We start from the raw sequence: 15874 nt of genomic DNA, 5'->3' as shown, positions 1-15874 counted from the left end.
CCCTGCCCTGTGCTCTAGACCAGAGAGCCTGTGCAGCAGGGAAGAGCTTTACCTAGCCCTACATGGAGCTGTGGCTTAAAAGAATAATGTAGCCTGGAGTTAATGGAAATAATATGAAGGCTCTGTTTTAAGCTTCTAAAACCAAGACAAACTTGAAGTGAAGGCTAAAACACCATCTCCTAACCTGCTTTATTTCTCTTATATGTTGCAGTACCACATATGGTATTGATATATAAGACCACTCACTATTTAGACTACTGCGGTAGAGTGAGTTACAGAGCACCCGTCTTCATTTAGACTGTTTTTGCTTTCTCTGGCTTGTGTCTCAACCTTAATGTCACTCTAACAGAGTTTTCCCCTCCCCATCCCAGTTTTTGGTGGTTTAACAGATATAATACTGAATTTATAGGACATATCAATGTGCGACAGCTTGCCACAGATCATAAACACATTTTTCTGCTGAAAATGTTGGTTGTGATTTTCACCACGTGACCTCCAGTTCTCTAAGGTTTGTTCCTTTAATTGTAAATAGCCAGAAAGTCATCAAGCTAGCATTTAATAAACTTTTAATTTGAAAAGGATTACCACATGTTGTGTTTGTATACCCATTATTAAATCTCTTAGCAACATATCACCAGCAGAAACAGCATACTGTAGCACTGCATAGATACATTAAAAAACAAACCCATGGGGGATATTGGCAGCTAATAATATCTTTAAAGAACGCTCCAAGAAAAATAAATAAATATAAGCAATATCAAAAATTACCCCTAAAAGTTTAGTTTGTGCAAATCTGTTTGGCAGGAAAATTACAGATCTTCCATGATTGCCTTATCGGAAAATTTCAGAGGTCTACATGCAAAAGAGGACACACTAATGCTTTTTTTCAGTTCTTAAAAACATGTCTTTCTTGACTTTTCAAACTGAGCATCATGAGGTTTTCCAAGCATTTCCAGAAAGCATGACATATTTAGCTGCACCCTCTATGTGCAGTTCTAAATGCATGTGAAGATTGATGGTCGGACCAAACAAGTTTGATCCATTAAGAGTTTGTCCATAATTCTTCACCGCTGATAAGTGTTGCCTGCAATTCTACCTTTTGGATCCGCTATTCATGGTTTGCTGCATCTCAAATTAACCTAGCAGATATGTAGAAGATATATGACAACAAAAAAGACTTTAATCCTCAGTATAGTGTATGTTTACACCTCCATGCTTCTCATATCAGGGTGGATATATAAAAGCCTTTTGATCACAGTGCAGTTGCTGCTTAGCCTAAAAGCATTTCAGGGCAAACCTCATTTTCTTTATCTTTTAAATCACCACTAACTGTCTGAAAAATACTTCTCCTGGACTCTTTTCAAGTTATGCTTCCAACCTGAGCTGCCCATTTACCATGCTAAATGATTATTGCTTATGCGTTCTTTCTTTCCATTCCTTTCCATAGCCTCTTCTTTATCCTCCTGTGCCCTCTACAGTGCATCACTACTGCTGTTCTCAAATGCCTAAGGAACCTCTGTCCTGAATAAATAATTCTCTGCTTTAGATCTATACACAATATTCACACATACACTACAATCTATGAGTTGACTGAATGCTTCAGTTCATTAAACAAGAGGGAATATAGAAATATCTGTATAGCAAAAATGAATTCTTTTTGTGCCTGGAAGTCTCATGCAATGTGCTGAAAAAGGAAAAGAACAACAGCAGCATCTTACAATTCTTCTCATTACTGGATTTCTACCAGTAGAGGAGCAATTTGTGAGTCCATTGCAATATGGTCAGTTGTGTCCTCAGTGTAGCTACATAGGAAGGTTTAGAGAGGCCAGGGAGGATCAGTTTAAAAAGAACATTCAGTGATTTTTTTTTTGAGAAAGCATCTGGGGAGGTCTGCTGTACACAAGCAAATGATAATTGTCCTTCCTAATGGTTATCACTTGATTCAATCTTAACAGAATTTCAGAGGAGTAGCATAAGGCATGCTTCTGATGTCAGAACTATCTCCCTGCCAAATCTGAAGTCCTTGTTGTAGCCCAGGGAGGTGCTAAAGTTCTTCCAGAAGTACACAAAAAGCATCTTTTTCTTTTCTTTTCCTGTAAGCTTGGAGCTATAAACAGCTGAACTGTTATTGCTGTAACATTCCAAGCATTATTCAGCCTTAAGCACAGGCCAGCATGGCCATTCCATCCTCAGCAATGAGGCTGGTTTAAACTGTTCACACCTGAAAACAAAGTTAAACCACCTTAATAAAAAGAGTCAGAGTATTCCTGCTATAACACATGTTGGACCCACATCTGAATGAAGAAAATCTAGCTTAACAAGAACAATAATGACTGGCCAGCATTGAAATGTTGGGTTGATCCAGTGAAAACCTGAACGTAAACATCAAAGTTTGAATCCATCACCTTGTGGTCCAGACTGTACAACATTTTCTGAGACACCATTCTTTTCAGCAGTGCTTGAATACATAAGAAGTTCAGGTGGCAGATGAACATGCATACCGTGCTTATTTTGCTTATCTGAATCCTGAGGTAGTTTAATTATCTAGGAAGAGAAAGAAAAAGAAAAAACAAGTAGTTTGGAATTCCACACAGCCAGAACATGCTTGTTGTACACAGTTTATGAAGCCCAGCAGTCCAAGATGTTGTTATAAGAATTTTAGGAAGTTCTTGCTTCTCTGTACTACTCTGTTTACTACACTTTTCTCCCATATCATTTTCCCATGTATTTCTTCCCCATGCTTACCGATTAAAGCAGACATCCCAGTAAATGGGAGATGAGCCACAATCCAATTTCAGAATCAAAAAGAAAAATATACAGAAAACGAAACAATTTTTTAAAACACAAACCTGAAAGTAGAGATTGCATAACCAATGATCCAAGTCCTGAGAAATAAAATTTTCAATTTTTTTGAATCGGTCAATTCTGGAGTCATAATGTCCTCTGAGGAAGGGACATTTAAATTTTCCCTCCAAAGCATTAAGATTGCTGTCACATAAGGGAAAAGCTCCCCATCCCACTTCTCGATCAATCCAGGTATAGGTGCCACGAAGAAGGAAGAGTTCAAAGAGGAGTACCATGCCTGGTTTCACAGCTTTTCTATCTGGTAGAACCTAGAAAAGGAGGAAGGAAGATTTATTTGTTACAAAAACATCACAAGGGAACTGACTTTCTTTTATCATATAAAGCTCTACAAACATCATACCTTTGGTCCAATTTTGCATGCTAAAACAATTAACAACTCTTCCCAAAAATCATATATTTGAACAATTTTCCACTCCAACAAAAAATTCTGTGCTTTCTTTAGTGTGGTTATTTTATGATTTTTTTCTTTCCCCCTTTGCTTTCAGAAAGCATTAATACTCTGTCTCTATTTACCAGTGGTGGAAAAACATTGCCACTAGAAATCTTTAAGAGAGAATAACAAACCAGCTTGGAAATCTGAGGTGTCCCTGTGAGGGCTTGCTGAGATTCACCACTGGATTAGTTTTGCAGCAGCTTTGGAAAGTTCATCCAAACACCCAATAAGAACACTTGCAAACTTGCTCCTCAGTGAGTCACAAACTCTTCTCCACCCAGTTGTGGGAACGATGTTGGTCCTTAATAGCTTTCTTCCTTCAAATTAAAGCTCTTAGTGAAAAGTATGTGAACCTCAGTGTAGGGTTTAAAAGTATTTTAAGGTAAAAAGTTCTCACAGAGAACTGACAAACACAGTTTACACTTTTCATAAGATAAGTATAGACATTCTTCTGAGCAGCTTGGAGGTGTGGAAGAGAACTACCAATGCCTTAGGGCCTGAAGCAATTGTGTTCCCATAGCAAAGACTTGAAATCTAGTGGTGAAGAAACACTCTGAAGTAATGAACTTATGTAAATCCATCTGTAAGGTTTTGGTGGGTACAGAAGAAGGAAGGGTAAACACAAAGAAAAAGAAATTTGGTCCTGTGCCACATTTTGAACTGTTTTCATTAATTAAAGTGGGCATTGACCCAGGTGCTGTTGAACAATTCTAATACATTCAAAGAGAGACAAATAAAACAAAACCCCCACAAAAGCTGGAACACAGAAGATGACTGCCATCATACCCAGGCTAACAGCTATGAAGGGTAGTCACCTTGGGGACGAGGGGAGCAAATATATCAGCTACGCCCCTCACACAGTGAAACATCTGCTTCACCACTGCTCCTACACATTCTCCTGAGAGAACTGCGACTGCCCAATCTCTTAAATAAACAATCTTGGATGCTTCTTTAATAGAGACAATTTTCTGTTATTTGCATGTTTTTCATGTCTTACTGTTCCCATTTCAGTCTTCACAGTTCACAGCAGCAAATGCCTTGGTACACTTGCCTGTTCAACATTACCTTGCCTTCCAGCCAAGGAGAGAAAGAGGAGCCTTTTCTCCTTCTCTCTTCATTGTGAACAGACACATACTTGTAGAAGGCCACAATATTCAGCAGCATCCTCTCACTCTGAATATCCTGTAGGATACACCCTCAGTACTTCTTGGAAGTCAAGAATAAGACCTCCAAATAAAAGAGATCCATTCAAACCAATCACCCACTATGAACATCTTAAAATGCCAAATTCTTCCTTAATTAGCAGGGGCTTCCTCAATCAGACAACATTGTGCAGCCAACAATCATCCAAAAATCTTTACTACTACAAATATTTCTAAGTACACACCTCAACACTGCTCTTTCTTGATGCATATATTTAAATATAAGCATCACTTTTATACTCCTGGCTGAACAGTAGGTAAGATAACAAGCATAACTCAGGTGCAGCAAAGCTTTTTGTCTCTTTTTCTGAAGCAGTAAGGGATTTGCCTACACCAATAACTGCCATGTTAGATGACAAGAGCTCACAGTCACGCTGCATCCACAACTTTTTCTGAAGAGGTGAATATAAATTATTATTTCTAATAATATGCCTTCTTTTTTCAAGTTTTATATTGTGATTAGATAACAGCAAAGTAATTTAAGGAAATATTTTAAAATTATAAATATTGTCATTATTATGTACGTGTACTTTATATTAATTATGTAAATATATTCTAAGACTTAGTTTAGGCTTAAAATGAAACAGAAGCATCTGTTGAAAAATGCCATAACCCTGTGGCAGCTGCTATTAAACCATTAACAGTATCAGGTTTCATTTAAACCAGATTTACCATTTTCTGTAACAGCCCGTGGGAAAGCTAAAAACATTAGGCACAAATTACTGACAAAAGAGATCCTTAATCAAGCCATACATTTCATTTGGCTAGCTGGGTGCTAGATAGTAACCTCTGTGCTACAAATTAAAGGTGATGGTTATAAGGCTGTGATCAAAGACAGTTACCTGCAATATCAAACAATCCCAAACCACTCACAGATGAAAACACTGCTCTGTCACAGCCACCTTTTCAGTTTCTCTCTTGCTTCCCAGGCTGACTCTTGTCTTAAGAATTCAACAGTGTATGCTCTTCTGATAGCTTACATATAAACAGACAATGGTCAAGCAGCTTGTGTAAGGGTAATCATTGTCACTATTAAAATTTTATTTCTTTGTTTCTGGTTCACAGTTATTGCTCATTTGTTGAAAGCTTTTATCCTAGATTTAAACTGCACACTCACTCCTTGGGACTGGAAGCATGCTTTTGATTGCAGCTACAGGAGCTGGGTGTTTAAACCATGCCATGATGGAACCACACAATCATGAAACATAAGCAAAGACTTTATAATACACCCATCTGCTACAGGGCCTGAGGTTGTAAAGTCTATAGGGAGTCCTTAAGCATGAGCACTGGGTTCCTGACCCAGGCAGGACAGTGTCACACATCTCAGTTTACACAGTCAAATAAAACATACCTGACAAATAAGAAATTTCTTTCTGTTGGATCCATACAAAAATCCCAGCGAAGCTTCCACCTGTTACTCTGTGCCATCATGCCAAGCATTCACGCAGGTGCCTTTGGGTCCATGCTAAACCTTTTCCCACCGCCACAACAAATACACTCTCTGTCACAGCTCACCATCCCACACCCGCAGGGTCAGAAAGCCCTGGGAGAGAGGAGGGAGCTGAGTCCTGTGCCACCTGCCCTTCATTACCTCCTCCTCAGCTGTGAGCCTGAGCTGGGATTTGGGACATGGCCAGCATGGCCCTCAGGCACGGATGCACAAAGGCATTTGGGCAGATAGCTCAGATTGAAATCCATGGACCTTGAATGCCTTTGTGGGTTTGAGCTGTTGTGCCCAGGTACAGAGCAGGGAACAGCTCAGGTAACTGGGGAGGAGGACGGGGATCAGTCACCTCTCCTTCAGGAGACTCAGAGCAGTGCCTGGGATAGACAAGGCACAGGCAGCTCAGACTGAGCCGTTTGTTCTGATGGATGTTTTTGGTTCTGAAGGAAAAAAAATAAAATTAGCAGTATATTTTCCCTGCTGGTGCCAACCCCTCATTTGAGGCACTATCTGATAAATTAATCCACAAGCCTACACCAACATTGTTGACATTCAAAGAGCATATCCTACCTAAGGACATCTTCCTGGGTTTGGAGGGGTCTACTCTCCAACACCTTACCTCAATGTTTCTCCTTGCTCAGGTCAAATTTCCACTGAGGTCTGTGAGGTAGAGAGGGTTTTACAGTGCTATGAAAGCGTTGAGCACCCCCCTTTTACTGGTGTAATTTCTTCTGCAAAGAGAGATGCAGCAGAGAATAAATAATGCTTTTGTGTGCCTGCACAGGCACAAGTAATACTTCTTAGTCTGCAGTTAACAGTGTTGCATTTAATTGAATTAAATCATAATGAACTAAAATTATCTCCTGCCACTATTTCTAAATTCAACTGTTTTATATCAGTTTTATTGTAATATATCTTACTTCCCCATATGCCACCATAGTTTCACGCTATAGAGAGAATGAATTCTATTTGAATATTTCAATAAACATATCCAGTGGGAGCTTTTGGGGGTTTTTGTCTGACTTACTTTTGTCTGGCTTTACCTTGTCAGAGAAGAAATAAACTTTTTCTTCTTTCCTCTGCACCTTCAAATGGTTTCAATTTAGAAGAAAAATGTACAAAAGTCACACTACTAAATTCATATCACACAAAAATTTGACCAATACAACTCAAACAGATTAAGGCGAATTAAAATATGCAAAGGCAATTCAATATTTACTTGTTATAGAGAAGAATCTTGAAAAATGCCATATAAACTAACAGCCCATTTCTGATTATGAAAACAGCAGCACATGAATGTCACCGCTGTAAAACACAGGTAAAAAACCTTTTAAATAGAAAACAGCTCCCATCATTAACAAAGAACAATTACTTTACTATGTCAAATGAATAGTGCTGGAGATGAGGCTGTTATTGCTCAATTAAAGGGGAGCTTTCACAACCAGATTTCAAGCTCTCCCTGTTTATGTGCAAGGCCAACATACAGGCAGGGAGAAGGGCATTCATAGGAAGTGTTTGTGTAACTCTGAAATTTATAAAAGGCCAGAGGGGAGGAAATAGAAACCTGACTGAAGTAAAAATAAAATATCATGTTATTAGGGTTTTTCCAAAAGTCCCTATCTATCACCAGAATGTTCTGGAATAGCTGAAAACGTATTTCCCCAGCTTTCCATCATTGCCTGTCTTCAAACAGGTATCTGAATACAAAATAACACACAAATCAGAGGAGGACCATACAGTGACATATCATTAATTTCCCCACAATTATTTTTTTTCCCCTGTTCTCTAAGAAAGTAGGCCTTTCAACCCTGGCACAGGTAAAATGACTCCCTGACTCCTCTCTGTGCAGCTTGCAGGTCTTTAAGCAGTAACTCCACCTTTCCTGGCACCTAGCCTCCCTGACAGCAGTAGACTATGGACCAGAAGCTGCTGGGCCACAGCACACAAGCTCAGGCTCATGATCTGCCAGGGGCACAGGGCAGCAGTATTTGTAAGCAGGCACTTTATTCATTGCTTTCAGCAGTGGCAGAGAGCAGGATTCCTCCTGGCATGCTGTGCCAAATCACCCCAGTGTCTTCCCAGAGCCACACTGCGTGCCCCAATGCAAACACCTGCCCTCCCCCATGCTACCAGAGCAAGAGACAAGTCCCCATTGCCTGCTTCTTCTCTAGGAGTGATAACTCAGCCCATAGTTAGCTCCAGCAGCATCTCATGCACAAGTACCTTACACCCGAGGACCAGAATCCGGCCTTTTATCTTCCCTAATATAGAGGAATAATGTTTGCATTCTGTGAGCTTTAGCCTCTGCATCTGTTGCTAATTGTCCTGGCACATCTGCTGCTAATTCTTTTCTGCTCTTGGACCAGCAGGGAGTAGTAATGTATGGTACATCCAGCTCCTGCCTCCCCGAGTGCTTCTGGTGATATACTGGCCTGGGTGGATTCTGACCTCATCTTGTGAGGGAGAAACTGTCTTTGTGAGAGGGAAGCAGGAACCCCAGTTCATTCTCCTGACACTCCCACTTCACTTATTTATCCCTGAGACTGATTTCAGCACGGTCAGAGCACGAGTTTCCCAGGATAACATGGACTACAGACACGATGCAGCAAAGTTTATTTCTTTTGTGTCAAGAGGACACGTACTTTGCCCAGAAACCACTTGGAGCCAAGGAGTCTCATGAAGACGTGGCTGGTTCGGCATGCAGGGCTGGGTCACGCAGCAGGGCTGCTCTGCCTGCCCCAGGCTCTGGAGGAGGAGCAGGCAGCTTTCCTCTCTTTCTTGGTCCAGCAGCTGCTCCAATTCATGTCTCTTCCCTGATGCTGTTCTGGATTCCTCATCACACCTCAGGTAGCAATCTGTTCAACCATAGGCTTCAGTCCAGCCAGGATGCAGCAACACTCACTCCGCAAGGAAAGCAGTGACAATCTGGAGTTCATGTTCCTTCAGCATTTCCTGGATAGTCCAATTCTTGGTCCAGAAGAGGAGAGGAAGAGCAACCTCTGAGAACAAAATATTTTTTCCTTGTGTGCTCTGCTTAAAAATTGCATGATTAAGCAGGATCACTTTTTGTTCTTTGGTTTCATAAAGTACTCTTCCCATTTCTGTAGTACAGCTTTGCAACTACCCTGCTCATCCTGAGCTCACAAATAATTATTTAAGATCTGAAATGCTTTAAAACCAGGTGTGTTAAGGCAAAAAAATAAAAGCGTTTTCTGAGGGTGTTTTGCTGTCTCCCATGACTTGCAAATCTGGACCAAAACACAGTTTAAGTCTCTTTTCACAGTTCCAGACCGTCAGCTCTAGTGAGTCATGGAGATGCTCTTTTTTTCCAATCACAGAATTTTTTTGTTGGGGCTGGCAGTAATTTTGTTCTCGGTGTTCTCTGTTGTTTGGGATTCACGTGGAGCTAAGGATACAGGCAGAGGTTGCATTCTGCCTTCCTGCTGGTTTGCCCCAGATAATGTATGACTTTTTTACAACTATTGTATCCTATGGCCCATGTCAAGCTCTCTTACAGATATAATTTCCAATTAAGTGGGGAATAAACCATGGAGTGGTCCAAAATAAAATGCTGTCCCCAGACACTTTTGATGTTTAACATATGTCTGCTAGATTTACCAAAGCAGGCTACATACTTTCCTCTAGTCAGATATGATGCATTGTAACATAGGTCACATTTCTGAGGTTTTTGGGCAGCTTGCATTGCTTTAAGGTGATCCAGCACACATACTGCATTCCAGCAGGTGTTTCCAAGAAAAATTTCCACTGGAGCACAATGACCAGACAACATGTGAAAAGTAACTCAAATTAATCACCAAAAAATAAAACTTGGGATAAGCAGTAACCTTTTAGATATGTAAATAAATTGCACAGTGCTAAACAAAGTAGACACAACAGATTCTAATATGTAATAGCTTTGTAGGAATTGCTCTGAGAATGTGCATTTTGAGGAGTTGTTGCAGAGAGATCCAGCAAATGGCAAAGACCAGGCCCCCCCCCCAAACTCAGATAAACAAAATAAAAGCAGTAAAATTATTAGTTCCTTTTCTGTGAAAAAATTATCAGCATTGCAGTCTTCAAATGAATACAAGCGTCTGTATAAGCTTAGTTCTTGAATTTACCAAAAGGTTCATGTAGCATCTTTTCATCCCAACTACAAATAATTACATCCAGAGAAAATTTAAGTGGTTCTCATTTTGAAAGTCCTCTGGCACTGCCAAGCACTATCTTTTTTCTTATTGTATAAAACTCTTATGCTATGTCCTATAAAGTGTCCTAGAGCAAGATGTTCTTCACTTGTGCCAGCCTTTCACTCAAGAATAAAATAAACCAGGAGGGGAGGAGGAGGGGGGAAAGGGAAGTTTGTGGTCTACTTTTCCTAATGATACCTTGTTTTGTAATTATTAAAAGCATCACAGTCCTTAGACAGCTGCTGACATACAGAAAATAATGTCCTTGAAACTGTTTGCTTCATCATATTTTAAGAATTAATACCTAAGGTCATGTTAATCAGTTTCTGATATATGTAGTTTTCAAAATGCACTTCAGGGAAGAAAATGCTGGAAATGACTAATAACAACAAAGATATGAACTTTATTCGCTACAAATCTAACTCCAAATGTGAACATTATCAAAGAGCTTTGCCATCTGAAGTATTTAGGAAGGCTTAAATAAATAATAAATCCCTCATTCAGAGAAATAGAACATCCTCTTGTTCCAAGCAAAAGAGTTCAAATTTATTAATTTTGTAGCTATATTTTAAAATGAGTGTCAGCCCCTGCTAGATGACTGCATGATAAGTGTCCTGAAACTTCAGGAAAAGGCACTAAATTTTTCACAGCATTTGTGTTTCATTTTCAGTATAATAAAAATATGGTGCCCTTTTAATAATGAATAATAGATCTCCTGGTATGATTTACATGAGTGGATTAAATGTCATGTTTGAAAAGTTGCTGTTTTATTCATATTGGATTTCCCTCAAGTAAAACAAAATGGTACCCAGCTACTGTTATAATATTGCTAGCACCTCGCCACGCTGATACGTAAATATTAACCAGTTGATAAACTCTTTAAAAACCCTCAGTTCTGTGAACTGTTCTGTCAGCAAAGGTATCTTCTCGTGCATATGAACAGATTGCTGGAACTATCCCAAGTTCCAGGTTTGCTGGGGAAAACGTGTAGCACCAGTCCTGACACACTTGTGGAGCTCACACCTCCTTTGCTGAAGCGCCAGTTTTGAGAGGCTCTCACAGAATAAGGATTCATCGATCCAAATGGATGCAGCAAGACCAGGGTTAAAAACCCGTTTGGGGAGCTCAGCCTGACACAATTGTCCCTGTTTCTGTTCAGCAGTGCTGGACTGACTTCCCAGGTGACTGGACAGCATAATGAGTGTTTTTTAAATGTCACTTGCAGGCAGCGTCATTGGCTTACAGTGCCCTTCACAATAGCTGGAAATTTCCTACGTAAACTTCCCATTCTGAATAAAAATTCCACTTAATAGGCAATATTTTTTTTCTAAAGTGTTTCAGAAACTGCAAATACTTGAAATAGGGACACATTCCTTAAAGGTTCCTACCCTGTAGGCAAGGTCAGCAATTTTCAACTAAATCTTTTGATCCTGATAACTGAAATTATAGCTGAAAATCTGGGGTTTTTTTAAGAATAGAAGCATTTTTATGACACTCCAATTTTTATTCCATTAAATGAATATTTTGATTCTGAAAAGTGAAGATTTGTTCTCATTGTTGTAATTGTTTCACACAATTATTTTAATGTCTACTGAACTTTAGAAAAGCCAGCCAGGAAAAAGAAAAAAAAGAAAAAAACAACCTAAGGACTTTCTTTTTATAAATTAAATTAAACTTTTGCATACTGCAACTCCTTTGTGCTCTTCAAGTCATCACTAAGGTTAAAAATGTAATCTGGACTTGCTAACACTGGGACATAATCCTGTGGAGTAAAACACTGCTTTTAATACACCATGATAAAAAAAAAATTACTCACTGCTTAGGTCTTATCTATAGTAGGATCTTAGCCACCATGAGACAGCAATAAGGAAGTTATACTTGTAAAATCCTGGTTTTAGTGTAAAGATGATGCAGCCACATCTGTACAGGTCCTGCCAAGGACAACCTAGCTGCATAACTGCCTTACTCTATGCACAGTAAGCATCTCATCTCCCTTCCTATCCTCTCCTTACTCAACTTCCATTCCAGACCTAAAAAAAACCTGGCAGTGCAAAAATATGTTGGAATTTTAGGAACAAAGCTTCTTCACCACCAGTTGATCTATACCACAATTTTTTAATCTCAAATTCACATTGAGTTTGTTTCATAATGTAGGTGAAACTTCAGAATAGCTCTCAATTTGCCTAAACCATACTGACTTAATCTATCAAAGCCTAAAGCCCACTTACATAAACTAAATACATGAAAATATCCTAGAAATGCTGAGTCTAAAACAGGTTCCCTTCAGATCATGCAGTTCATTGCTATTCATAAAATTGTAAAAAGTCATTTGAAACAGCAATCGTGTTTTACCACAATCCAAAGCATTCATACATGTTTCTTCCAGCATAACTTAAAAAAAATAAATGGCTTGTGTGACTGTCTGGCATTACTGAAGGATAAATAAAATTCAACTGGAGCTATTAGGAGCCTCTGTCTAGTACGTAGTCAGGGGTTACTGGGGGAGGTAGGTTGACAAACTTAAAAGGAGGACAATGAAGGAGCGGAAAGAGGGGAAGCTGGCAAGCTGGAGCAAAGAACATTGATTAATGAACAAAAAACATTTTTGAAAGGTCGGGTGTGCAAGTCAGACTAGCCCTGAGGCAGATCTAACTTACATGACCAGCACTTTCTGTACGCAGCAGGTAACCCACGCTGACACCAACTTTGCTGACATGACAGGGTTATTATTTTTGGAAGGATGTAGTGTTCTGGAACAATTTCTCTAATATATTAGTTAAAATTAGGCTTTCCTTCAATATCAAGCATGCATGTCTTCATTTTCACCATGTTTACACTGAACTCCTATTATTATTCTGGCCAGTGGAAACAAAAGCATATTCTTCATTTATGAGCACTTCTATTTCTCACACCATAATACATCCCAGTGCAGCAGTGCTGTGTGTAAGGTTCTGTTCAAACCCAGATGCTCACATGGAGGTCACCACTAAGCCATCACTACTTACCCTAAGTCTTGTGGTAGATGCTAACCATCTGAAGCCTAAAATTTGCCTCATTTCTCAGCACACAAAGTAAAGGTTTCTTCTCAAACATATCTTAAGGTTTTGAACCACTGCCGAGGTGGAAGAGCAGAAAGGTAGAGTCATCCAGGGTACAACATACTCTGTGTCTCCAAAATGAGCTGGTGAAGAGGGTTCTCTAAAATTATGGCTTTTGCTGTACATCACTGAGTAACAAAGATAGGGAATTACCAGAAGGTCACTGCATCCAACTTCTCCTGTTCCTATATTTTAAGGGAACTTGCCCAATTCCTGCACGCCAGTTCACTAGTCTAAAAATGAAGTTTGGTGAAGATGCTAATTAAATGTCCCCTGTGAAGCTCCAAGAAAATTTGGAAGCAAACCTTAAAGTGCAAAATCTGCAAAGACCTAGGAGAAATGTGATGCTGAAAGTAAGAAGCAGGACATGCTAGGATCCTTCAGCCCTAGCATCCAGTTGTCTCCTTTCAAGACAGTACTTCAAGGCAAGTGACCCAGATGGGTGCATCCTGCCTGGGAGGGAATCACAGCTCAGTGATTTCTCTGACAGATGCCTGCATTTGTTTTAATATCACATGAAAGTCCCATTCACAGTTTCCCTCTGTATACCTGCATTTCCTTTTGCACCAATAGCTGTATTTCCAGCCTCTACTCATTATCAATTACAGGTGATAAACAATTAAAAAGCAGAAACTGTGACTTAGCAGAACTTTATGTATAACAAACCCAACATCTGAAATTATCTATCTGCAAGTAACTGAAGGCATTAGTGCCACACATAAAAGTTGCGTTATCTGAAAGCTGAAAGCTCTTTGGGATGTCTGTCTGCTCTGGATCTACACAACAGAACATGTGGAGGAGGAAATCCACCATTCAGGTCATACCACAAAATAAACAACTGAAAACAGAAAAGACTCCTCATTCTACCAATGCCTCATAACATGCACAAAAACAAAACAAAACAAAACAAAACAAAAAAAAACAAACAAAAAAAAAAAACACTGAGAGAGATGAAGATTGCTTTTCAAACTGTAAAGAAGCTTTCATGTGCCAGAGAGTTTATCTGAAACCAGTGTTCCAACCAGCACCAGGCATTAGCTACAACACTGAGCAACTGACACACAACAATCCTGCCATGCACAGCGTGCTTAGGCAGGAAAATATGTGTGCCTCAGTTGCAAAAGACAGAATAGAGCCTCAAGTGTTTGGGCTCCTTCCAAAATAATCCAAATGCTGCTTTTTTGGCAAATGGGGGTCAATGGAGCTAAAAACTCACAGAAGGATTTGGGCATTCATGTGTTTATATACACCCACTCATTCATTTATTATTCTAAAGCTACTTTACAGAAATCAAATTACATAGCTGACAAGCTGCATAGATAAGAGAGAATAAAAGTAAAATTTAAAATTAGCTGACAACATTATATGATGTAGCGTATGTTTGGCACCCCTAAAGTGAGTGATGAGGGTTAACCTGGGGGAAAAAAAAATGCACCTTCCTAAATTGCACCTTAGATTATTAAATAAATTATTAAAATGATGGAATGCATTAAATATATAAGCCTAAAGGAGAAAGGGCGGATGTGTTTTAACTTTCAAAGCAAAGACAGCATATTTATGAAGTGTTGCTTACTGTCTGGATACTTTGTCCAAAGTAGATTTCAGTGTTGTAGAAGTTTCCACCATGACTAACAGGCCGTGTCGTCCTGGCCTGAGGCTGCTCCTCCAGTTCAGGCCACTCCACCAAGGCACCACCTAAGCAGCTGAGGACAGAAACTTTGAGAGTGTAGAGGCCTTTAGGGACCTTATCTTTGACTCCCCTCAGGCATCTGAGGTGAATTTCTAGTGGCTGTGGCATCTTGGAGCAGTCAGCCTAGGGAGAAGGCTCAGAGTTACTGATCTGGGCTGGGCTCACTTTAACCATACAATTAGCAAGGACAAATTTCTTCCAGAAAATAACTACTGAAAAGCAGACAACACGCTTCTTGTTCAACCTGCAATTACCTCCTGCTTACAGAGGATCTGCAATTAGGGAGGTCAAAAGTCATAGAGATGGCAGATAAAAGAAATAACAATATAAATACTACTAATAAAATGTTCAGCATCCTTGGGGGGAAGGTGGAGCTGGTGAAGTATGACACCAGAAGACACTACCCTACAATAATGAGGCAGAATTAACTGGAAAACTATACCTTCAAAAATACAGCTTGCTTTTCAAGACTGGCACAATACATGATGTGATGAGCAGGCTGCAGGCACAGAGTGAACACGGCAGGCCATGTTTTTATACTAATTATTAACCTTGTCAAAGCTATTAGCGCTGTGTCACATGCAAACTATCCTTTCACCTTCTGATTATCATAATCAGATTCTCTTAAAAATAGTAATCAAAAGTGCAACACGTGTAGAGTTTAATAAAAATTCCCTATGGGAACCTTTATTCCAAGTCCAGACAAAAGAAAACATCTGCCACTTGCTGTTGACAAGATGTTGTCTGAGTTTCAGAATATTTAGTAAGGAAATGCTTTTCTGGTGCTTTCCTTGTATGCTGAGCTTCCCAATGTGGAGGTTTGTGGAGGGGAACAGGCACAACGGCATGACCTTTACCAAACTTTGCCTGAATAATGGTATAGGGTCTGTCCCACTGTACCAGAAGATATTTTGACGCTGCCCAAATGCAATCTGCAGGGTCCAGCGCACAA

The 15874-nt window shown here is 39.6% G+C and overlaps 2 protein-coding genes across 2 annotated transcripts in view; both read right to left on the bottom strand.

The window, feature by feature from the left end:
- Positions 1-4462, bottom strand: part of LOC131082446 (uncharacterized) — a 102912-nt gene extending 98450 nt beyond the window's left edge. Inside the window, exons 1-3 of the mRNA XM_058022394.1 lie at positions 4364-4462; positions 2850-3113; positions 2406-2544 (exon numbers count right to left, since the gene is read on the bottom strand). Coding sequence (XP_057878377.1) covers positions 2406-2544; positions 2850-3113; positions 4364-4462 — 502 coding nt within the window. The remainder of the gene's footprint in view (positions 1-2405; positions 2545-2849; positions 3114-4363) is intronic.
- An 8134-nt stretch (positions 4463-12596) lies between these two features.
- Positions 12597-15874, bottom strand: part of LOC131082373 (orofacial cleft 1 candidate gene 1 protein homolog) — a 48051-nt gene continuing 44773 nt past the window's right edge. The window contains exons 9-10 of the mRNA XM_058022272.1: positions 14806-15045; positions 12597-12653 (exon numbers count right to left, since the gene is read on the bottom strand). Coding sequence (XP_057878255.1) covers positions 12597-12653; positions 14806-15045 — 297 coding nt within the window. The remainder of the gene's footprint in view (positions 12654-14805; positions 15046-15874) is intronic.

The sequence above is a fragment of the Melospiza georgiana genome, chromosome 1 (assembly GCF_028018845.1).
Source record: "Melospiza georgiana isolate bMelGeo1 chromosome 1, bMelGeo1.pri, whole genome shotgun sequence".
NCBI classification, from domain to species: domain Eukaryota; kingdom Metazoa; phylum Chordata; class Aves; order Passeriformes; family Passerellidae; genus Melospiza; species Melospiza georgiana.
Note: the sequence above shows the minus strand (reverse complement) of the source record. Positions and strands in the feature narration are given on the sequence as shown.